The sequence below is a fragment of the Geotrypetes seraphini genome, chromosome 12 (assembly GCF_902459505.1).
Source record: "Geotrypetes seraphini chromosome 12, aGeoSer1.1, whole genome shotgun sequence".
Taxonomy (NCBI): Eukaryota; Metazoa; Chordata; class Amphibia; order Gymnophiona; family Dermophiidae; genus Geotrypetes; species Geotrypetes seraphini.
This window is the reverse complement of record NC_047095.1, coordinates 21430493-21455583: the sequence shown is the minus strand read 5'-3', so window position 1 is coordinate 21455583 and position 25091 is coordinate 21430493. Positions and strand designations below refer to the sequence as shown.

Sequence of the window (25091 nt, the reverse complement as noted above, 5' to 3'; positions counted from 1 at the left end):
CACATAACAACAAACTTTTAATGATAATGACGGGAGTCGCTCTTCAGCATATTACTAATAATTGGAAAAATTATACTAATCTTAATTATACATTTTGGTGGAATTCCTTATGTCATATTTATAAGATGGAAAGAGTAGTTGCTTTACAGAAAGGTAGTTATAATAATTTTATAAAGATCTGGGGGCCACTGGTTAAATATTATAATGAATAGGCATCGTTTTCCTCTGATGGTATTTCTTTCATATAGGGGGGGAGGGGGGAGGATGGGGAAAATTTGATTTAATAATGAGTTTATAATAAATATAGTTCAAGTTTCAAGTTTAATAAGATTTGTTATCTACGCAGTATCATATATTTCAATGCGTATAACAATTTTCCAATGCATAAAAACTTGAATAAAGAATATTTAAAAAAAAAGAAAAGAATCATTGCCTTAATTTAAATATTTTCATTTAACCAAAACAATAACATTATAGCATATGTATTCTTGTATTTGCTTAAACATTCTTGTTAACTGATGTGGTTAAACATAATATCTTTAAAAAAAGACTATCAGCCAGGTCCACACATGAAAAACTTAACATACTGTCATCTGTAGCTCACTCATCTTCATGCGCATAATATGGAAAAGAAAAACAAGCTTTCCTTTTTTTAAAAAAAAAATTCTTTATTCATTTTTAAACTTTCATCAAGTGTACAAAAATTCATAATAAACACAATTAATTTAACCACTTGAACATCTTATCATTATAACCTATAAATACAAATGTAACCCCCCACCCTCCCTCAAAGCCCATAAATCATTATAAGATCATATACTTGAAACCCTCCCCCCACCCAATACTAAGTGGTGTATAATTAATAGAAAAATGGCATTTAATCATGACAAAAAGATGTTAATGGCTCCCATATTTTAATAAAATTTTTATAATTTCCCCTCTGTACCGCTAATGATCTTTCCATTCTATAATATGTGACATAATGAATTCCACCAAAAATTAAAATTAAGCTTCCTATAATCTTTCCAATTATTAGTAATATGTTGGATGGCAACTCCAGTCAGGATCATTAAAAGTTTATTATTAGACGATGATATCTGACTCTTTTTTCTCATAGACATTCCAAATATCACAGTATCATAAGATAACGCTACATGGTTTTCCAATAAACAATTTACTTGATCCCAGATTGAGTTCCAAAAGGCTAAGATATGGGGACAGTAAAACAAAAGATGATCAAAAGTCCCTACATCCAGATTACAATGCCAGCATCTATTAGACAAGGAACTATTTAATTTTTGTAATCTAACTGGGGTCCAAAAAGCTCTATGTAACAAAAAAAACCAAGCTTGTCTCATAGACGCTCACATTGTACATCTCATTCTCCAAGACCAAATTTGTGGCCATTGAGATGCTGAAATCTGATGCTTAATCTCAATGCTCCAAATATCCCTAAGACCATTTTTAGGGTTTTTTTAAAATCAAATCACTAATCGTTTTATACCACTGCGCGGCCTGGTGAAACAGAAAGTCCGCCTGAAAACATAAAAATTCCATACTAAACTGAGTATTAAGAGTTTTCCATTCAGGGAACCCTGCCTGAATGGCCTGCTTCAATTGCAACCAACGAAAACATTGTGATTTATGAAGCCCAAATTTATGTTGCAATTGTGTAAAATCAAGCAGTTTACCATTAGAAATGACATCATTTAAAGTTCGAATTCCTGCAATTATCCAATGCTTCTAGACGACCTTGAATCCGCCAATTTAAATCTTGGAGTTTAGCCATATGGTTTGATTAGTTGATTTATTAATAGGAATAGCTGTTAAGTTACTAACAAATCTTAATGTTTTCAAAGTATTCAATAAAATTCTATTTTCTTTGTATAATCTGGGCATCTTGATACTGAGAACATGAGAAAGATGTAAAGGAAACATGAGTCGCCATTCCAAATATAACCAATCAGGAGTATACTCAATGAGCTCCAGGAGGACCCAATACATACCTTGACGTAAAATATAGGCCTGATGGTACCTATAAAAATTTGGAAAATTTACCCCACCCTCCTTAATTGGCTTTTGCAAAGATACTAAAGCAATTCTAGGAGTTTTACCAAGCCAAATAAATTTGATAATAATTGAATTCAATTTTTTATAGAAAGACCCCTGAAAAAATACTGGTATCATACCCATTTGATAGCAAACCACAGGCAATATCATCATTTTAACAGTTTGGACTCTCCCCCACCAAGATAAATGTAATGGATTCCAATGTTCACATAATTCTGTAACCTTTTTTAACAAAAGTTTTTCATTCTCTTTTACCGTATCATCTACTGTATTTTTAATCCAAATTCCTAAATATTTTAATCCATCTTCCTTCCAAACAAAAGAAAATGAATCAAACATACTTTTTAAACAATGTACATTGAGTGGAAGAATTTCAGATTTATTCCAATTTATTTTGTATCCTGAAAATTTACCAAACATTTCTATCAATTCTAACAGACAAGGAATGGAGGAACCTGGATTTCTCAAATATAGTAAAATATCATCTGCATAAGCAGAGAACTTGTATTCCCAATCATTACGAGGAATACCCTATATCCCCTTTGCCTGTTGAATAGCTAACAACAGGGGTTCTAAAACTATGTCAAAAAGCAAAAAGCAAAAGAGATAGTGGACAACCCTGTCTAACTCCCCTATGCAATTGAAAACGATCCGATAAATTATTATTAATATATAATCTTGCCATAGGGGAGCTATACAAAGTTTGAATCATTTGAATAAATCCAGAACCCATACCAAACCACTCCAATGCCTGATACATGAACTTCCATTCCACTCTATCAAATGCTTTTTCCGCATCTAAAGATATGGCAAAAGCCGGTTCATTCATGCTTTTAGTTAGATTTAATTTGTAAAACGCCAATCTAGTGTTACTAGAAGAATGTCTATTCGCAATGAATCCAGTTTGGTGTACATCAATTATGAAAGGGAGAGCCTTAGTCAATCTCAAGGCCAAAATTTTAGCTAATAATTTTCCATCCACATTAATTAAAGATATCGGCCTGTAGTTTGAGACCAAAGTGGGATTTTTATTTGGCTTTGGCAAAACAATAGTCAAAGATTCTGTCATAATACTTGTAATACAACCATTATTTAGTTGAAACTGATATAAAATTTAATAAATGGGGTAGTAAAGAATTTTGAAATGTTTTATAAAATTCCACTGTAAAACCATCCCCACCTGGAGCGGATCCAACTCTAAGAGACTTCAATGCTGTTTCTAATTCTTTTAATGATATAGGCTCATCTAAACTTATTTTTATATGATCAGGAAGTTTTGGACCCTCTAATAAATTTAAAAAATCCACACCATTTTGAACTTTATCATCGTAAGACTCGGAAGAATACAACTCTTTATAAAAATTAAGAAATTGACTTAAAATATTACTAATCTGAGTGTGTGTATTTCCTTTTTCATCTTTTATTGCTACTATTTTTACTCTTCTTTTTTTTGCTTTTAGATAATTTGCAAGTAGTCTTCCCGCCTTATTAGAACTTCCATAATACAAGGTTTGCTGGGAAAACAAATCTTTCCTCACGAATCTTGAAGAAATTTCATTATATTTCCCTTTTGCCTTTAAAAGAGCTTGTAAAGTATCTTGCTGCCATTTATCTACTAATTTAGATTCCAAATATTTAATTTCTTTTTCCAAATCATTAAATTGTTTAGCAAGTTGTTTTTTAATATGTGCCGATATAAATTCTGAAAAAGGGTTTATTTAATTCACATTGTAAGAAAATTTAATGATAATTTCAAGTGTTTTTTTGTATAATTGAATGTATTACATGTATTTCACTTGATGTAAGAATTTAAAAAAAAAGAATAAAAAATATTTATACAAAAAAAAAAAAAAAAAAAAAAGATTAACTTAAAAAAAAATATGTGCCGAGTAGGAAATAATATGACCTCTCATAGTAGCTTTAAAAGCATCCCATAATATTTCAGTATTAATATCCTCTGAAGTATTTATTTGGAAAAACTCAGATACCTTTACCTTAAACTCTTCAAGAAATGCTGAATCCGCAACCAATGTATTATCAAATCTCCAAATTGATCTGCTTGTATCCTGTTTATCCAACCTACATTTGATCCAAACCCCTCCATGATCCGACAAAATAATTGGATCAATGGAAGCTAGTGTCACCTGCTGTACCAACGAATTTGAAACCAAAACATAATCAATTCTTGAAAAAGACTTATGAACTTGTGAAAAAAAAGAAAATTCCTGATCATTGAAATGAAGTATTCGCCATATATCTTTTAAATTACAAGATTGCACCAAATTCTCTAACCCTAAAGATTTTATATTCTTGCTTGATTTTTTATTCAAAGAAGGATCCATTACAGCATTAAAATCTCCAGCTACAACTAAATTAGAAGCAGGCAGTGGGAGTATTAATTTTTGTAAGTTTTTGAAATAATCATTTTGGTTCGAATTAGGGGCATAAACATTAAACAAAGTCAAGGTATTATTTCCCATTCTCATTTCCACCTTAATCCATCTTCCTAAGGGATCAAAATCTATCAGTTGAAAAGAAACTGAACAATTACTACTTATTAAAATGGCAACTCCCGCTTTTTTCCTAACTGCAGGGGCAAAAAAATAGTGCTTTACCCAATCCCCTTTGAGTTTCTTTGATTCTATATCCGATAGATGTGTCTCTTGGATATAGTATATATCATCCTGTTTTTTCAAGAATGTAAGCATTTTTTTCCTTTTTACTGGGTGATTGAGGCCATTAACGTTAAGTGAAAAAATTTTAATCTCCATTATACATAATAATTATTAAAAATCTCTTCCAAATTTCAAAAAATAAACAAAAAATTAAAGTATGATTATACGCCATTTTCCATATCAATTCATCTTGAATAATACACCTCCCCCATTTATCATTATACCCTTTATAAATACCCATCCCACCCTTCCCCACCCTACATGACATAAATAACTTGGAACCACACATATAAGATCAGATAAATCAAGATAAATCCCCAACAGACCACAATTTGTAATCAAATCAATTTTGTAATACAGTAATCATGTAACACATATCTCTTATCATTAATATAATCCATATCTTTAAATAAATACCAGTGACCCTAATAATTCAACCCCAAAGATAAACCTAATTATTCGAATACCATTGACAATAATGATGAAATGCATTACTTGAACAATCAATAAATTAAATAAATAAATAAATAGATATTAATAATATTCATTTTTTTCTAAACCATTAACTAACCAAACATAAAGCCACTGACTATTCTTGGTCTCATTCTATAGGTGTTTGATTTTCTACTTTCTAGCTGTTTTAGCCTGAAGCTGCTGCAGTTCACTATAACAGTGTGTCTAAGGTGTGTCCTTTAGCATGGGCCTTTGGGAAATAAGGAATGGACCAAAAGCAAAGATCCAGCTTCCTAAATTTAGGCCAAAGACCATAGTTTGTTCACAACTGTCCTAGAGCTTCCTGTATACAGTACTTCATATTTATATTATTTTAAACAATTCCAATCACTAAAGGCGTTTCCATCATATTATTGGATGAAATGCAAATCTAATGCATATATAAATGAGTCCAATGATCCTCCTCTTCATCACACAATAGACGCTAACACAGAATTGCTATTATATGTACAAAACTTACTTTTTGTAGAGCTTCCTCCTCTAGTTTCCTTCTTTTTTCAAGCTGTTTGCTAGCATCTTTTACAGGTCCTCCATTAGAACTCAGTTGTTCCTCTTCAGCACGAACAGTACTAGATTTTGCCTTTTCATATTCATCTTGTCGTTGAATATACAACAGCTTTGCTTTCTTTAAAGCAGTGTCCAGTTCTTGCTAAGTAGGAATAACAATACATTATCATTTTATAGCACAATTTTCAGCTTAATCAATTTAATACCTTTAATAGACTCTTACTCCAAGTACCACAGCAGTTTATATTTCAACTAATTTAAAACTTCCTGTCATAAAAAAAGACCTCAAATCAATCACCAGAATACTATTATAGAAAAGCAAACTTTACTTTTGAGGATTTGTCAGATTTTCCTTCATGTACCTGATCAAGAAGGGTTGACACTATTTGACCTATTATGCCAAGAATCACCATTTTTTCTGCATAGAGGCATAGGGATAGATTCACTAACCTCCGATCCATGTTCGTTTGCATACAGGCCGACAAATTCACTAAAGGCCTGCATGCAAATGGGGACGATCGTTGGCATGCACCCCACCTACTGCACGGATCGCTAGAGAGCAATTCTTGAGCATTCACAGACCATCTTCCTTGCCTCTAGATGGTCTGCGCATGCTTTGGCATTTTTTTTTTTTAAACTTTTGACTGTTTTTTCTACTTCGCAAGCCCGTGGTTTTAACCTTCTTCAAACTCGTAGGTTAAAATCACAGGCTCGTACTACGGGGAAGGACAGGCGAGTCAGGCGCTGAACAGGGCAGCGAGACAGCTGGAAAGTCAGGGGCTGAGAGCAGGAGAGCCACAGAGAAGCAGAGGCAGAGAGCGAGAGAGATAGAGGCAGAGGCAGAGATAGAGAGAGAGAGAGAGAGGCAGAGATAGAGAGAGAGAGAGAGAGAGGCAGAGGCAGAGGCAGAGATAGAGAGAGAGAGAGAGGCAGAGATAGAGAGAGAGAGAGAGAGAGAGAGGCAGAGATAGAGAGAGAGAGAGAGAGAGAGGCAGAGAGAGAGAGAGAGAGAGAGAGAGAGAGAGAGAGGCAGAGATAGAGAGAGAGAGAGAGAGGCAGAGATAGAGAGAGAGAGAGAGGCAGAGATAGAGAGAGAGGCAGAGAGAGAGAGAGAGGCAGAGAGAGAGAGAGAGAGAAAGAGATAGAGAGAGAGAGAGGCAGAGAGAGAGAGAGAAAGAGAGAGAGAGAGAGAGAGAGGCAGAGAGAGAGAGAGAGAGAGAGAGAGAGAGGCAGAGAGAGATAGAGAGAGAGAGAGGCAGAGAGAGAGAGAGAGAGGCAGAGATAGAGAGAGGCAGAGAGAGAGAGAGAGAGAGAGAGGCAGAGATAGAGAGAGAGAGGCAGAGATAGAGAGAGGCAGAGAGAGAGAGAGAGAGAGAGAGAGAGAGAGGCAGAGATAGAGAGAGAGAGAGAGAGAGGCAGAGATAGAGAGAGAGAGAGAGAGAGAGGCAGAGATAGAGAGAGAGAGAGAGAGAGAGGCAGAGATAGAGAGAGAGAGTAGAGAGTTGCGCGGGGACAGAAATCTCACCCGTCCCCACCCGTCCCCGCCAAAGTCCCACCCGTCCCCACCCGTCCCCGTGAGGACTCCCACCCGTCCCCACCCGTCCCCGCGAGGAATCCCTCCGTCCCCACCCGTCCCCGCGAGGAATCCCCTCCGTCCCCACGAGGAATCCCCTACGTCCCCGCCTGTCCCTATAAACTACAGAAATAGTTATTTCATTTAATTATGCTACTGAATTAAAGGCTCTGGTAGAAACCCATTTAAAAATAAGCAAAAAGACTTTATTAATTTGGAAATATTAATTGGGAAGAATACATACTTTGTAAACGGGTTTCTACCAGAGCCTCTAATGTTTATAAATTTTTATCAACACAACTAATATACTACTTTATCCTTAAGCAAAAAAAAAAAAATAATAATAATTTTTTTCCTACCTTTATTGCCTGGTTTCTGCTTTCTTCATGTTCTCATTCAATTCCTTCCATCCACTGCCTCTCTTCTCTCTGTGTCTTCCATTTGCTCTGTTACTGTGCCTCTCCCTTTCTCCCCCCTCCCAAATTGGTCTGGCACCCATCTTTTTCCCTCCGCTCCCCCCATAGTCTGGCACCTCTGTCTTCTTCCCTGCCAGCGTCTTCTTCCCATTCCCTCTTCCCTTTCAGTGTCCTTCTCCCCCACCATCTTTCCCATGTCCTGTCAGGCAGCATCCTTCTCCCCTCTCTGCCTTCCCCATGTCCTTTCAGCGGCCTTCTCCCCCCTCTGTCTTCCCCATGTCCTTTCAGTGGCATTCTCCACCCCTTTGTCTTCCCCAGTGCTTTCAGGGTCCTTCCCCCCCCTTACCCCATGTCCTTTCAGCGTTCTTTTCCACCCCTTTGTCTTCCCCAGTACTTTCAGCGGCCTTCTCCCCCCTTAAGCGTCTTTTCTTCTCCACTCCACCTTTCCTCCCTCCCTGCCTCCACCTTTGTGGCGCTTTTGCACCGGACCGACAACAGAACAGGCCCGGTCGGACAAATCTCCCTGTCCTGTAGCCGCGAATCTAAATTACCTTCTTACAGCAGCTGGAGTAGTGAAGCTGCTGTAAGAGGTAATTTAGATTCGCGGCTACAGGGCAGGGAGATTTGTCGGCCGGGCCTGTTGTCGGTCGATCGGGGGATCTGACCGGCTGTGCACATTCTCCGGGGCGGTCCGCCCCCTCCCCCCTCTTTCGTACGCCATTGCCTTCTTCCTACCTGCCCTGCCGCACACAGCCGACCGGAAGTCTTCCTGATGTCAGCGCTGACGTCGGAGGAAGGGAGGGCTTTGCTTAAGCCCTCCCTCCGACGTCAGCGCTGACATCGGGAAGATTTCCATTCGGATGTGTGCTGCGACAGGGCAGGTAAGGAGAAGGAGACTACCCTCGCGGCTCGACCAATCCCGCTGCGATCCAACCCCGCAGGAACCCCGCGACCCTCGGAGGCGTCCCCACGGGATCCCCGCGACCCTAGGGGGCGTCCCCACGGGATCCCCGCGGGTCCCGCGGGATTCCCGTCATCCCCGTTCCCGTGCAGCTCTCTAAGAGAGAGAGAGAGAGAGAGAGAGAGAGAGGCAGAGATAGAGAGAGAAAGAGAGAGAGGCAGAGAGAGAGAGAGAGAGGCAGAGATAGAGAGAGAAAGAGAGAGAGAGAGAGAGGGGGAGAGAGAGAGAGAGAGAGAGAGAGAGAGAGAGAGGGAGAGAGAGAGAAAGAGAGAGAGAGAGAGAGAGAGAGAGAGAGAGAGGCGGAGAAAGACAAAGAGGAGAAAGCCTCATACAAAGCTAGACAAATGCAGTGTTGCATCCGGAGAAGTTTTGTCAGCAGAAAGCCCGAAGTGGTAATGCCACTATACAGGTCCATGGTGAGACCACATCTGGAATACTGTGTACAATTTTGAAGGCCACAATATCAGAAGGATGTGCTGAGAATAGAATCGGTTCAACGGTTGGCCACCAGGATGGTCTCAGGACTCAAGGATATCCCATATGAAGAACGTCTAGGTTAGCTGTAGCTATACTCTCTCAAGGAACGCAGAGAGAGGGGTGACATGATAGAGACGTTCAAATACGTTACTGGTCGTATTGAGGTAGAAGAAGACATCTTTTTCCTTACAGGACCTATGGCAACAAGAGGGCATCCGCTAAAAATCAGGGGCGGGAGATTTCATGGTGACACTAGGACTTCTTCACCGAAAGGGTGGTTGACCGTTGAAATGATCTTCCACTTCAGATAGTTGAGGCCAATAACGTGACTGACTTTAAGGACAAATGGGATCAACATGTGGGTTCACTTCAAAGAAGAACTTAAGGGGGAGGGTTATTTGAGTGGGCAGACTTGTTGGGCCGAAGGCCCTTTTCTGCCGTCATATTCTATGTTTCTATGACTGGGGAGGCAAAGAGAGAGTTGGGGAGGCAAAGAGGAGGTCGCGTCAGAGAGCAGAGACAGCGGGTTTATTTCAGGGCTGGTAGGACAGTCGGAAAGGAGGTGAGCGACTGGTTCTGAGCAGTTGCTTCTTGGTGATTGCACAGCCCAGTCAGTGTTCAAGATTTTTGTTTAGCGAATCGCATCCCTGCCTACTTTGCATGCCATTTCCCTCATTTACATGCATGGATCCGGATCGGATCAGTACACAGGTTAGTGAAGCGGGTCGGAAGGAAATCGGGTCGCAAAGGGTTTGCAAACCGATCGGTACACAATTGGTTTGCTTAGTGAATCTAGGCCATAGTCTCCTACTCAAAGAGACTGAACCCACAAGTGAGAGTAGAAACAAAATTTCAATTTCAGTGCTGAAGTCATAACACTCATTCTGAGAGCAGAATTGGCATGAACAGAAAAGACTGGGATTACTCCTGCCCCAACTGCACTACTGGGCTTGAAAGATCGGCTGGTGGGGGGAGTGCTCCCATCCAGCAGGGCAGAGGAAGATTAGTGGATTCAGAGAGGAAGCAACTCCCCATCAGGAGAGAGAGAGGGGGCAGTTAAATACATTTTTACTTTCAGTTTTGACTGAAACCAGGTAATGAGTTTTAGTCACAGATTCAGTTTCAGCCAAAACAAACAAAAATAAAATAGTTTTGGTTGGCTTCTAAGAAATACCCTCCTGCACATGACACTTATAGATGTGAAATTATTTTCTTTATTGACATGGCAATTTATTTTATGTTTATTGACTCAAGTTACTAAATATAGGAAACACTGCTAGCATGCCTGATTTTTCTGGGTGTCATCTAGGCTTTTGTCCCTGCCGCTATCTATTTTGATATTTAACTGGTGCTCCCAAAGAGTTCTAGGTGTAAACATAAAACCTTTAGGGATTCTGTTTTAAGTAAATGATACCTCTATAAAATGCAGAAACATAAGGGCCTGGATGCACTAAAGATATCGACTGGACAAACGATCAATGTACTACCAAATTTGCATGCAAATGATGTGAATGGAGGTGAGCGATTGACACATGCACAGAGCCCTAACAGCAGTGACAGAGGAAGCTACTTCCTGTCACTGCTGTTAGAGCTGCTTCTTTTTTTAATGGCACAGATGTTGTGCATGTGTTACACATGCACAATCTGCCCCATTAAAAAAAAAAGCCCCCCTTGCTGATGACTTTCCCAACAACCCCCTGCCCCCCGAACCAGCACTGCGACCGCTCCCCCCACCCACCACAGCAAAAATGGCAGGAGGGATGCCTACTCCATCCTGCCTGGCCAATTACCCCATGCCATGCCTGGTCCTGGAACTCCCCATGCCACCGACCCCCACCCCCAACCATCCCCTACCCTCTCCGTGAAAAAAAAGGCAAGAGGGATGCCCACTCCCTCCTGCCACCAGATGCTTTCCCCGACTCTCCCTACTCCACGAAACCCCACCACCACCTTTGTTAAATGTTGGGAGCTGGAGGGAAGCACTGTCCCTTCAGCTTTGAGTCCCACCCATCGAAAATGATGTTCCTCACCCTCTCCAGTGCACCATGTGATGCACAGGGAGATTAAGGCTCTAATTGGCTCAGATGCCTAAAGGGCCCAAATGGAGGAGCCTTAGATATCTGAGCCAATCAGGGCCTTAGGATCATCCTCGTGCTATCACATGGTGCACTGGAGAGGGGGAGGCCTGTCATCTTCGACCTTAGGCTCCTTCATCTGTATCCCATGTGAATAACAGGGTGAGGCCTAAGGTCTGATTTGCTCAGACGTCAGACCTTAGGTCCCTCCCTGTGCATTATGGGATACAGGAGGAGCCTCCTGCTGAAATTAGCTGAAGGTAAGACCTTGACTTTTCACAACCTATGAGGGATGGGCCTTTTTCTACATTAGATATCTCAAGACCCAAAAGGGATTTCATAAACATCATCTATTTGGGATGAAATCACAAAGCTAGCGTGGGGTTGGAGAGGTTGTAACCCTATACTTTTACTAAGACTAAAGCGTCCTTTTATTAGTATCTGTGTTACTAAATGGCAGGAAGGAGTGGGCATCCCTCCTGCCTTTTTTTTCTTTTTTTTTGGAAGGCAGGAAGGAGGGTAGGGGATAGTTTGGTGGGTAGGGTGCCTCCGTTGGCAGGAAGGAGAGGGCATCCAATCTGCTAAGTGAAAAAAAACAACAAAACAAAAACAAAACAAAACCACTCCCTTCTGCCATTAAGTAACATAGTGGTCCATCCAGTCTTCCCAACCATACAAGCTCCATAAATTAATTTTAAAAGGTCCTTTTTCTTATATATTACTGGGCAAGAAACCCAGAGCCCTGACCAATAGTGTACTTAGGTTCCATCTACTGGAGTCTCCATCAAAGCACACTCTAGCCCATCTTAACCATCCCAGCCATCAAAACCCTCTCCAGCCCATCCTCAATTGAATGCCCATATATGGGACACAGGCCGTGCAAGCCTGCCCAGTACTGGCCTTAGTTCCTTCAATGTATACCCATTATTTTCTGATTAGAGATCCTCTGTGTTCATCCCATGCTTGTTTGAACTCTGTCACCATTTTCTTCTCCACCACCTCCCTCAGGAGTGCATTCCATACATCTACCACCTTATCCGTAAAGAAGAATTTCCTAACATTACTCTTGTATCTACCACCACTCAAGCTCTCTGGAATAGATTATGTTCTACGTTAATATCTTTGAAGTATTTGAACATCTGAATCATATCTCCCCTGTCCCTTCTTTCCTCTAGGGTATACATATTCAGGGCTTCCAGTCTCTCCTCATACATCTTCTGGCACAAACCTCCTACCATTTTCGTCGCCTTCCTCTGGACCGCTTCAAATCTTTTAGGTCCAAAACTGAACACAATACTCCAAGTGGGGCCTCTCCATCGACCTGCACAGGGGCATGAACACCTTCTTTCTTCTACTGGTCACTCCTCTCCCTATACAGCCTAGCATCCTTCTGGCAACATGGAATAAAGGGAGTGCTAAAGGAGGACAAAGCCATCGCCAAAAACTGAACACATTTTTTGCATCTGTATTTACCGAAGAGGATATACACAACATACTGGAAGCCGACAGGCTATATGCAGGAAACGAAGACGGGAAACTGATTGGGGTGACGGTCAGTCTAGAAGAGGTAAGCAGGCAGATTGAGAGGCTTAAAAAACGATAAATCCCCTATACTGGACGGCATCCATCTGAGGGTAAGCAAGGAACTGAAAGGGGTTATAGCTGAACTGCTCAACTAATAACCAATCTGTCGATCAAATCAGGAAGGATTCCGGAAGACTGGAAAGTGGCAAATATTATGCCGAACGTCAAGAAACATTTGAGGGGAGATCCGGGAAACTAAAGACCGGTGAGTCTGACCTTGATACCAGGAAAGATGGTAAAGGGCTGATAAAGAACTGCATAATTGACCACCTTGACGGACACAATCTGATGAGAACCAGCCAGCATGGCTTCAGCAATGGAAGATCTTGCTAGACGAACTTGCTGCACTTCTTCGAGGGAGTTAATAGGCAGACAGACAAGGATGACCCGGTCAACATTGTATATCTGGATTTTCAGAAGGCGCAGTGCAGGTGATCGAGGCAGACAGCGTGCCAGACTTTAAGAATAAATGGGATACCCATGTGGGATCCCTACGAGGGTCAAGATAAGGAAATTGGGTCATTAGGGCATAGACAGGGGGTGGGTAAGCAGAGTGGGCAGACTTGATGGGCTGTAGCCCTTTTCTGCCGTCATCTTCTATGTTTCTATATGTTTCTATGACAAGGTCTCGCATGAACAACTACTTTGAAAAATTGTGAGCCATGGAATCGAGGGTGAAATACTCACGTGGATTAAAAACTGGTTGGCGGATAGGAAACAGAGCGGGGGTAAATGGAAAAGCGTCACGAGTGGAGTGTCGCAGGGTTCGCGCTTGGACCCGTGCTCTTCAACATATTTATAAATGACCTGGAAATTGGTATGACGAGTGAGGTGATAAAATTTGCAGACAATACGAAGTTATTAAGAGTAGTAAAGACACAAAAGGATTGTGAGGACCTGCAATGTGACAAACATGCTCGAGAAATGGGCCGTGACATGGCAAATGAGGTTTAACATGGATAAGTGTAAGGTGATGCATGTCAGTAACAAAAATACAGGATGTCCAGTGATGCATGTCAGTAACACGAATACAGGATGTCCAGTGCAGTACTTGGAGAGACCCCCCATGAAATGGACTTGGGAGTACTGGTCGACAAGTCAATGAAGCAGTCCGTGCAATGCGCGGCGATGAAAAGGGCGAACAGAATGCTAGGAATGATTAAGAAGGGGATCACGAACAGATCGGAGAAGATTATCATGCCGCTGTACAGGGCCATGGTACGCCCTCACCTGGAATACTGCGTCCAGTACTGGTCATCGTACATGAAGAAGGACACGGTACTACTCAAAAGGGTCCTGAGAAGAGCTACTAAAATGGTTAAGGGGCTGGAGGAGTTGCCGTACAGTGAGAGATTAGAGAAACTGGGCCTCTTCTCCCTTGAAAAGAAGAGACTGAGAGGGGACATGATCTAAACCAGGGGTGCCCAACACGTCGATCGCGATCTACCAGTAGCTCAGGAAGGCAACGCGAGTCAATCGCGGAGCCCATCCCGGGCTCCGTGATAGACTCGTGTTGCTGTCCTGATCTACCGGGCCGATTAGCCTTCCTCTCCAGTGTTCTCTCTAGGGCCTTTTAGCTGGGCGGTCCGCCCAGCTGTCATCTACTGCTGCCACCGCTGCTGAACATTTAAAAAAAAAACAACAAAAAAAAACACCGGCTTGGAGATTTCAGCCCGTAGCGAACTTATGCTCCGTGGCTCTAACGTGTGCGTGTCGGCTTCCCTTCTCTTCCCTCCGAAACCGGAAGTTATGTCCGAGGGGGGGGGGGGAGAAGGGAGGCTGGCATGCACATGTTGAGAGCTCTGACAGGTTAGTGAAGCATTTGCTCTTCTTGCTGCCGGGTCCTGCCTACTTTCTGTTTCCGCGAAGGCAGGACCCGACAGCACTTCCCCCAATAGGTCGATCGCGATCTTGGGCCAATCAGCCTTCCTCTCCCCGAAGGCAGAATTGACGTCGGGGAGAGGAATGCTGGTCGGCCGAAGCAGGGAGAGCTTGGGGCGCGTCGGCTTTCGGGCCTGTTATTGGTGGCGGTTTGGGTCCTGGTCCCCGATGGCAGTGGCTTGGGGGAGGGCAGGGAGAAAGAAAGAAAAAGGGCAGACAGGGAGACAGAAGAAAAGAAGAGAAACAGAAAAAAAAGAAAGGGAGGCAGAGAGAAAGAAAGGGCAGGGAGAGAGGAAGGAAAAGTTGGGGGAGGGAACGAGGTCTGGAGGAGAGGAAGCATACAGGCTAAAAGAAGGGAAGAAAGATTGGATGCACAGTCAGAAGAAGAAAGTGCAACCAGAGACTCATGAAATCACCAGACAAGGTAGGAAAAATGATTTTATTTTAAATTTAGTGATCAAAATGTGTCTGAATTTATATCTGCTGTCTATATTTTACACTAAGGTCCCCTTTTACTAAACCGCAATAGAGTTTTTTAGCGTAGGGAGCCTATGAGCGTCGAGAGCAGCGCTGGGCATTCAGCACAGCTCCCTGCGTTCTAAAAACTGCTATTGTGGTTTAGTAAAAAGGGAGGGGGGTATATTTGTCTATTTTTGTATGGTTGTTACTGAGGTGATAGTGCATAGAGTCATCTGCTTTGATCTCTTTGAAAAACCCTGGAATAGGAATGATAATTAACATTTTCTATGCGTACAGTGTGCGTTGTGTTTTTTTAAAATTTTGACTTGGTCATTTTAAAAGTAGCTCGCAAGCCCAAAAAGTGTGGGCACCCCTGATCTAAACATTCAAGATAATGAAGGGAATAGACTTAGTAGATAAAGACAGGTTGTTCACCCTCTCCAAGGTAGAGAGAACGAGAGGGCACTCTCTAAAGTTGAAAGGGGATAGATTCCGCACAAACATAAGGAAGTTCTTCTTCACCCTGAGAGTGGTAGAAAACTGGAATGCTCTTCTGGAGGCTGTTATAAGGGAAAACACCCTCCATGGATTCAAGACAAAGTTAGACAAGTTCCTGCTGAACCAGAACGTACGCAGGTAAGGCTAGTCTCAGTTAGGGCACTGGTCTTTGACCTAAGGACCGCTGTGGGAGCGGATTGCTGGGCACAATGGACCACTGGTCTGACCCAGCAGCGGCAATTCTTATGTACCGCCTTGTTACACTGTTTCTTCACCTTTAGAACTTCAGACACTATCACCCCAAGGTCTCTCTCCCCTCTCACCTCCCAGCACATACAGCTCCTTCCGATTTCTAATCCCCAAATGCATTACTCAGCACTTCTTTGCATTTAATTTTATTTGCCAGATATTAGACCATTCTTCTAACTTTTGTAGATCCTTTTTCATGTTTTCCACTTCATCTTCGTTGTCTACTAGCATACCTTAATAAAAGGATCCCTAAGTATCTTAAAATAAAAAATTTGGCCAGTGACCTAGCCTATGTTTTAGATTTCGGCCCCTTATGTGAATGAGTTTGACACCCCTTCCCTAGACACAGATCATGTTAAGACGGGTATAATCTTTTGGTGTTCAATTTTTAGGAGTCATTTATAAAGCTGTTCCCATAGGAGAAATCACTTTAAAGTGCATACGAAGTTTTGCTTCCATAAGTACACAAATGATATAAAATACAGATACATGCACATAACAATACAAACCATTTTCTTTAGTTCACGGTGCCAGAGCTCTTTAATTTCTTTTCGTTGTTTGTCCAACTCATTTCTTCTCCCCAGGAGTGGCTAGTAATGTAATCATATAAATATATTACTATGTTTTACCATTTAAGGAAACAAAATATACAAACCATTCATATTAATTTTCCCCCTAGAATTCCATTCACAAGAATTTTGAAATTCTTACCTGCACAAATTTGTTAGTTTGTAGAGCTGTTGTAGTTTGAAGCATAAGTTGACTACTTTCAATATCATTCTGAAAAGCTGTTGAGTATATTGACTGGAATGGCATAAATACCTGGTCAAAACATAAGATTTTACAAAAAAAATGTATCTAAAATTCAGTTTATATAAACAGCTCCTGTTTAAAACAAATATACTAGTAAATTACATGTCAAAACACAAAGCAAATTTAAATAAACTCTGAAAACTGTTTTTTCAATACCTTTCCTTACATAAACAAACAAAAGTATATATTTACCTGTGGTCCAACAGCAGCTCTAGCAGTTTCAGCCATTTTTGCAAAGTTTCTAGCGCATTCCATTTCTTAGTGTGAGCAGGAGAGAAGATAAGACATAATGCAACACGAAATCAAATTCATTACAGTTAAATTTTTATGCACATTTCTCTGTAAAGATTGCATTTGCATACCTCCCCTACATTTGATTATAATCCATCAAAATTTACTTGAATTCAATTCAGTGGAATATTTACTAACTCAGAAATCATATTAAACAGTCTGTAACACAAGCCCCTGACAGAAAATCTAAATCCATCCTGACACAGCTAATTAGGTAAAACACTCACCCAGACTAAGCCGTTTTTCAACCCAGGCCAACACCTCCTTGGTATATTTTGACCACGACTTAGCATATAATAATGCAGATTCAATTCCACTATCATGACTTAGGAGCATATTATCAATCTCTTCGGCCCGGAGATGTTCTATAAGCAAAACAAACAGTAAAGAAATAAAATTTTAGACATAGAGACGTAGTGTGGACATAGTGAAGCCCATGCAAAAAGCCTCACAGTAGTCTCTGCACTCTACTGCAAAATTAATACCACAAAAATATCATGGTATGAAACAATAAACACACAAATTACTGTTGCATTAAAAATCACAGCAGTACTGTTGCATTAAAAATCACAGCAGTAATCCATGGCTCATTGTTAGGTGTCAACTTCCTGTCAGTGCCTGAGCATTAATTGGCCATACAAGTCATACGTCAGCCTATAACCCTCACCTGATCTCCTGACAAACATCCTTTCAACATGACACATCTTTATGCACCCCCCAAAATAACATCCTTGGTGACTAGGGGCATCCACCCCATTCCATGACTGATTGCCCCCTTCTCATCCTGATCCCCAGAAAATATCCCTTATAGTGTAATGGCCCCCTCCTCCTCCCATCCACCTTGTAAACAAATTTCCTGGTAGTCTAGTAGCCTCTTCCCCGTCCATTTCCAAGTCTAGTGGGACTTCCCACCACCACCCTGTGACCTCAAGCCTAGGCCCCCAATTCCATATCTCAAACAAAACAGGAGAAATGCCCATTTGCTCCTACCTTCAGCACCATCTGCAAGCTGGGATGAACCATGCAGGGTGAATTTGTCATTCCCTTATATGGCAAACCAATATGCCTAGTTCATTCCAGGATGTTCCATGTAGGGCAGGGCACCACCACTTTAAAGCAGACAATGCTTGAGGCAGAAGTGAGTGGGTATCGTTTCTGCCTCATTTGAGGTACAGTCAAGGAGCTTAAGCTTGGGGTGGTGGGGTGGGTGTGTGTCCTACTAGACTATCAGGGAATTTATTGGCTGACCTGGAGAGGGGGAGGAACGCAGATACTAGACTACCAGGGAATTTGTTTAGAAGGTGGGAGAGACACAAAGCCCCCCCAGAGCAACTTAAAAAACTATCAGCGAAAGGGTGGGGGCACTAGATTACCAGGGCAACTTTTTTTTTTTTTTTAAATTACCCAAGGGGAGAAGAGGCCAGAGTCCAGGTCAGAAGGTGGGTCACTGCAGAAAGCAATGTGGATCAGAATGTTTGGGTTTGAGCAAGAAAAGGGATGCTGCTTAGAGAATGACAAGGGGGAAAAATGTCCTCGTCTCCGCAAGATTGATGTTGCTCCGGAGAAACCAGCTGTGGTACCGTAGGACCTGGTAGTCTTGTATGTAGGATGGACCGATACCAAGGAAATCGATACGAGGTAAGCAGTCACTTGCAGCACTGAAGCAACTTCAGAATAACGCATCGAGCTGTATCCAGAAGGAAAGCACCAGTACCATTGGCTTATCTGCCGATAACATTGGTGCCATGGCTTGCCCCGAAGGTGACTATAAAGCACAGTTACTTATTGTAACAGTTGTTATCCAGGGACTGCAGGCAGCTATTCTCACATATGGATGACGCCATAGACAGAGCCCGGCTGCGGAAGCCTCGCAAGCAGACTTGCTTGTAGAAACTTAGAAGTTTCGAGTCGACCACACTGCGTATGCGCGAGTGCCTTTCCGCCCAGCGCAGGGCAAGTCTCCTCAGTTCAGATAGCTAGCAAAGAAGCCAACCAGGGGAAGTGGGTGGGTTGTGAGACTAGCTGCCTGCTGTCCCTGGATAACAACTGTTAACGGCAAGTAACTGTGCTTTATCCCAGGACAAGCAGGCAGCCTATTCTCACATATGGGTGACCTCCAAGCTAACTAGAATGGGATAGTGGGAGCGTTGGCAACTTAGGAGAATAAATTTTGTAATACTCTCTGGCCAAAATGGCCATCCCGTCTGGAGAAAGTATCCAGACAATAGTGAGAGGTGAAAGTATGAACCGAGGACCAAGTAGCACCTTTGCAAATTTCCTCAATAGGTGTAGAACTGAGGAAAGCTACTGAAGCTGCCATTGTTCTGACTTTATGGGCTGTGACTCGACTCTGTAGGTGTAATCCAGCCTGGGTATAGCAGAAAGAGATACAAGCAGCCATCCAGTTGGAGATGGCACGCTTAGAGATTGGATGTCCCAACTTGTTTGGATCGAAGGAGACAAAAAGTTGAGGAGCAGTTCTGTGTGGTTTGGTGTGTTTCAAATAGAAGGCCAAAACACGTTTACAGTCCAGAGTATGAAGGGCTGATTCTCCAGGGTGAAAATGAGACTTTGGAAAGAACACTGGAAGAACAATGGATTGGTTGAGATGAAATTCTGAAACCACTTTAGGTAAGAATTCAGGATGAGTACGGATGACCACCTTGTCATGATGGAAGACAGCAAAAGGAGGATCAGCTACTAAAGCTTGCAGCTCACTAACTCATCAAGCAGAAGTGAGGGCAATGAGAAACACCACTTTCCAAGTGAGATATTTCAGATGAGCCGTAGACATTGGTTCAAATGGAGGCTTCATCAATTGAGCAAGAACAACATTGAGGTCCCAAACCACTGGAGGCAGTTTAAGAGGATGTTTGACATTGAAAAGTCCTTTCATGAATCTGGAAACCACGGGATGAGCAGAGAGGGGTTTCCCTTCAATAGGCTGATGGAAAGCAGCAATTACACTGAGATGGACTCATATCGATGTAGACTTGAGGCCAGAGGTGGATAAGTGCAAAAGATAATCCAGAACAGAAGATAAGGAGGAACCCTGAGGCTTCTTATCATGAGAAAAACACCACGTAGCAAATCTAGTCCATTTTTGGTAGTAGCATTGCCTAGTGGCAGGCTTCCTAGAAGCCTCTAAAATGTCTCTTACAGGTTGAGAAAACTGAAGAGGAGTTATGTTGAGAGGCACCAAGCTGTCAGGTGTAGAGACTGCAGGTTGGGATGAAGCAGAGATCCCTGACTCTGTATAAGCAGAGATGGAAAAACTGGTAGAAGATATGGCTCCCTGCTGCTGAGTTGAAGTAGAAGGGAGTACCAAGGTTGTCTTGGCCACCGCGGAGCAATCAGAATCATGGTGGCATGAGTGTTCTTCAACTTGACAAGAGTTTCAAGTTTAAGTTTCAAGTTTAATGAGGATTTGATTAATCGCTTAATCTAAATTCTAAGCGATGTACATTTCCATAAAATTACAATATAAAAGGAATAATACAATAAATGAGACTAAAACAGACTATTGACAAAATTTAACAAGACTGGAAACAGAGGGAAAGGATGGGTAAGAAATTACAATGTAAATAAAAGTTAAAGAAACATGTAAGGAGAACACATAAGGGAAGGGTAATAATAATAATATTGTTAAGATAAGATTGTAGAAAGAAAGTAAAATTAGTTCAAAAACAAAGGATTAATTTAAATAGAACAGGTAATGATTAAAAGGTCATTTTTATGATTAATTTGTGAAGGCGTCATTATAGAGAAAAGTCTTCAGTTTACATTTAAATTTTTCTATGTTAATTTCTTCTCTTAAGTAACCAGGGAGAGAATTCCAGGTTTGGGGAGCTGTAACTGAAAAAATAAACTGTCGTCGAGTATTTATAATTTTAAGGGAAGGGATCGTTAACAAATGCTGTTCAGTAGATCTTAATGTTCTATTGGATGTGTAAGGGATTAATAATTTGTAAATGAAAGCCGGGGTTTTAGAAGAAAGAGATTTAAATGTGAGCAAGCAGAGTTTGTATATTATTCGATGTGCCACCGGAAGCCAGTGGGCTTCCTTAAGAAGGGGTGTTACATGATCAAATTTTTTGGCTTTAAAAATGAGCTTAATGGACGTGTTTTGAATTATCTGTAGACGTTTAATTTCTTTTTGAGCTATTCCAACAAACAAAGCATTACAATAGTCTATCTTGGAAATGACAAGAGAATGAATAAGGATATTGATAGAATCAGCAGAGAGAAATTGTGAAACGGAGCGGATTTGTCGGAGCCTGAAAAAGGAAGATTTGATAATGCTACTGATATGGTCATGAAAAGTGAGTTTGTGATCAAAGATAATTCCTAAAATTTTAATATTGTGTACCTCTTGCAAAGGTTGACCATTGATAGAAATTGGAAGGTTGAGTTTGAGATTATCCTTCCAGGGGAAAAGCATCACGTTTGATTTATTAATATTCAATGCAAGTCTATTATTGTTCAGCCAGTGGTGGATTTTTTCCAGTTTTGTATTGATTAAGGGAATGTCCAAAGGATTATTGGTGTCAATGGGATGCAAAAGTTGAATATCGTCAGCATAGGCAAATACATTAAAGCCGATAGATTGACATAAGGTCAACAGTGGGGCAAGAAAAATATTAAACAAAAGGGGAGACAGTATAGAACCTTGGGGGACGCCGTTTAATGTAGTGAAAGTGTCGGAAGTTTTATTATTGAAGAACACGGTTGAAGAACGATCAGAGAAGTAAGATTGAAACCAAGATAGAACTTGGTCTGTAACACCTATAGATTGGAGCCTATTTAATAACAGCTCATGATCGATAGTGTCGAAGGCAGCCGAAAGATCTATAGAAATTAAAAGAACTGATTGGTGATGGTCCAAAAAATAATGTATGACTGTAGTCATACCTATTAGTGAATGTTCTGTGGAATGATGTTGTCTAAAGCCAGTTTGATTGGGGTGAAGGATATTAGTTTTATCAATAAAATCTGATATCTGGTTAAACACAACCTTCTCAGTTAGTTTTGATAGAAATTGAATGTTCGCTATTGGTCTGTAATTTGACAAATCTTCAATACTAATTTTTTGATCTTTGATAATAGGATAAATGATAGATTGTTTCCATGCTTTTGGCATGATTCCTTGTTTTAAATTTTCACTAACCAGAGTGAGGATTGCTGGGCCGAAGATCTTGAAAAAACGCTTAAGTAAGAGTCTTGAGAATGAGAGGGAACGGAGGGAATGCATACAGGAAGAGATTCATCCATTCCAGTAAGAAAGCATCTGCCTCGAGGCAATGATGAAAATATATTCTGGAGCAGAACTGAGGCAGTTTGTAGTTGTGAGGAGCTGCAAAGAGATCTGAGGCGTTCCCCACTTTGAAAAGGTGTGATGAAGGGGCGAGGAATGGAATGTCTATTCGTGAGGTTGCAGAAAACAACTCAAGTTGTCCGCCAAGCAATTGTTTGCCCCTTGAATGTAGACAGCTTTGAGGAAGGTGTTGTCACGGATCGCCCAGGTCCAAACCTTCAGAGCTTCTTGACAAAGGAAGGAAGATCCCATCACTCCCTGTTTGTTGACATAGTACATGGCAACTTGGTTGTTCGTCCGAATGAGGACTACCTGGTCATAAAGAAGATGTTGAAAAGCTTTGAGAGCATTGAAGATCGCTCTGAGTTCCAACAGATTTATGCGACACTGACGATCCGTACTGGTCCAGTGGCGTTGAGTACAGAGACCATCGAGATGAGCGCCCTAAGCGTAGGTCGAGGAATCTGTTGTGAGGACCTTCTGATGAGGGGGCGTTTGAAACAGTAAGCCTCTGGAGAGATTGGAAGAGAGCATCCACCAGCAGAGAGACTGTCTCAAGGAAGGAGTGACAGTAATGTGTCGAGAAAGTGGATCGCAAGCCTGCGTCCACTGAGATGCCAGGGTCCACTGAGGAATGCGGAGGTGAAGTCTGGCAAAAGGAGTCACGTGTACTGTGAAGGCCATGTGATCTAATAGTACCATCATGTGACTTGCTGAGATTGAAGAGCGGGAAGACACTGCATGACAAGAGTTGAAGGAGAGCTTCCAGACGTTGTTGCAGAAGGAATGCTCTGAGGTGAATAGTGTCGAGAACAGCTCCGATGAATTGTAGATGCTAAGAGGGGCTGAAATTTGATTTGGGAAAGTTGATTTCGAATCCCACACTTTGTAGGAACCACGTAGTCCATTGGGTCGCTACAATAACCCCCTGAGATGTTGAATCTTTGATGAGCCAGTCATCTAGGTAGGGAAACACCTGAAGACCATGGTTCCGTAGAGCTGCTGCTACCACTACTAGGCACTCGGTGAACACTCTGGGAGATGAAGCCAGGCCAAAGGGCAGCATTCTGAATTGGTAATGCAGATTCCCCACCCAAAATCTGAGGTAATGACAGGAGGCCAGATGAGTGGGAATATGAGTATAGGCCTCTTAGAGATTCAGAGAGCAAAACCAGTCGTTTTGATCCAGAAGGGGATAAAGGGACGCCAGGGACAACATTCAAAATTTTTTTTTGACGAAAAATTTGTTGAGAGCCCTGAGATCCAGGATGGGTCGCAGATCGCCTAACTTCTTCGGAACAAGGAAGTAACGGGAGTAAAACCCCCTGTTCTGCTATTCCAAAGGAACTGGTTTGACGGCATGGAGACGAAGCAGAGCTTGAGCTTCCTGAAGAAGAAGGGCAGTCTGGGATGGACTGGAAGGATATTCCCTTGGAGGAAGCTCTGGTGGAACCTGAGTGAAATGAAGAGAGTATCCTTCCCTGATGATTGACAACACCCAGAGGTCGGATGTAATTGTCTTCCATTGGTGATAAAAATGATGGAGGTGACCTCCAATGGGGGAAAGAGAGGACAGAGACAGAACGATGGAGGTTATCTCTGTTATAAACAGTCAAAAAGGCTGCGCAGCCTTAGATGCAGCAGAAGGTTGAGATTTATGTTGCTTCTGATTCTGATGTTTCTTTGGAGGCGGATGAGTGTAAGGAGCCGCTCTTGGAGCAAAACACCTCTGGAAAATTGGAGAAGGTCATGCAGGCTTGGCAGGAGCTGGCTTAGGTTTTGGTCTGACAACAGAAGCAAATGATTTTTCATGTTCAGACAATTTCTTGGTGGCTGCCTCGATAGATTCATTGCCTGCACAAGGAATATTAGCCAAGCAGTCTTGAAGATTAGGGTCCATGTCAATGGTGCAAAGCCAGGCTAGGCGACGCATTGCTACAGAACAAGCAGTCGCCCTGGCGGACAACTCAAAGGCACCATAAGAAGACTGGAGAAGATGTAATCTGAGTTGAGACAGAGTAGCTATGACTTCTTGAAACTCGAAGTGCTTCTGAGCATCTAAATAGCTGAGAAATTTTGGAAGAAGATCAATGAGGAACTTGAAATAAGTGACAAAATGAAAATTATAATTGAGGACTTTGGAGGACATCATGGCATTTTGGTAAAGGCGACGTCCAAACTTGTCCATGGTTTTCCCTTCCCTTCCAGGAGAAATGGTAGCATAAACTCTGGAAGGATGGGATCTCGTCAAAGAGGACTCCACAAGCAGAGACTGATGAGACAACTGCAAAGTCTCAAATCCTTATACCTGGAGTCCAAATTGCCTGGAACAGCAGGAATTGCATAAGGCGCCTCCAGGCATCGTGTAAAAGTCTGAGACAGAAGCTTAAGTGACTCTGCTGGAGGTAGAGGAAGATGCATGACTTCGAGGTACTCCTTAGAGTATTTAGAACCAGCATCTAACTGAAGATCCAAGTCAGCAGCCATTTGATGAAGAAAAGAAGAGAAAGATAGCTGATCTGCCGATGCCTTGCCTCGAGAGGGACTCAAGGACCTCAAGGAAGCCTGGGTCGAAGATGAAGCTTTGGCAGGAAAATAGGCATCAAAAGAATAAGGAGACTTGGACGAAGCAAGAGAAGCCGCTGAGTCCTCGAGGTCTGGAAACGGGGACCTTGATCGAGGAGTCGGAGGTCTAGTAGAGCTGGCAGGTGATGATCGAGGCTTAGTTGAAGAAG

General features: G+C 41.9%; 1 protein-coding gene across 3 annotated transcripts in view; it reads right to left on the bottom strand.

The window, feature by feature from the left end:
* The window catches only part of ARHGAP29 (Rho GTPase activating protein 29), a 258004-nt gene that overhangs the window by 101622 nt on the left and 131291 nt on the right, over positions 1-25091 (bottom strand). For 2 of the 3 annotated variants that reach the window (XM_033915737.1, XM_033915738.1), the window contains exons 7-11: positions 17270-17407; positions 16944-17008; positions 16650-16760; positions 16448-16528; positions 5719-5907 (exon numbers count right to left, since the gene is read on the bottom strand). In XM_033915737.1, coding sequence (XP_033771628.1) covers positions 5719-5907; positions 16448-16528; positions 16650-16760; positions 16944-17008; positions 17270-17407 — 584 coding nt within the window. The remainder of the gene's footprint in view (positions 1-5718; positions 5908-16447; positions 16529-16649; positions 16761-16943; positions 17009-17269; positions 17408-25091) is intronic. The other variant, XM_033915739.1, reaches the window with a different exon arrangement.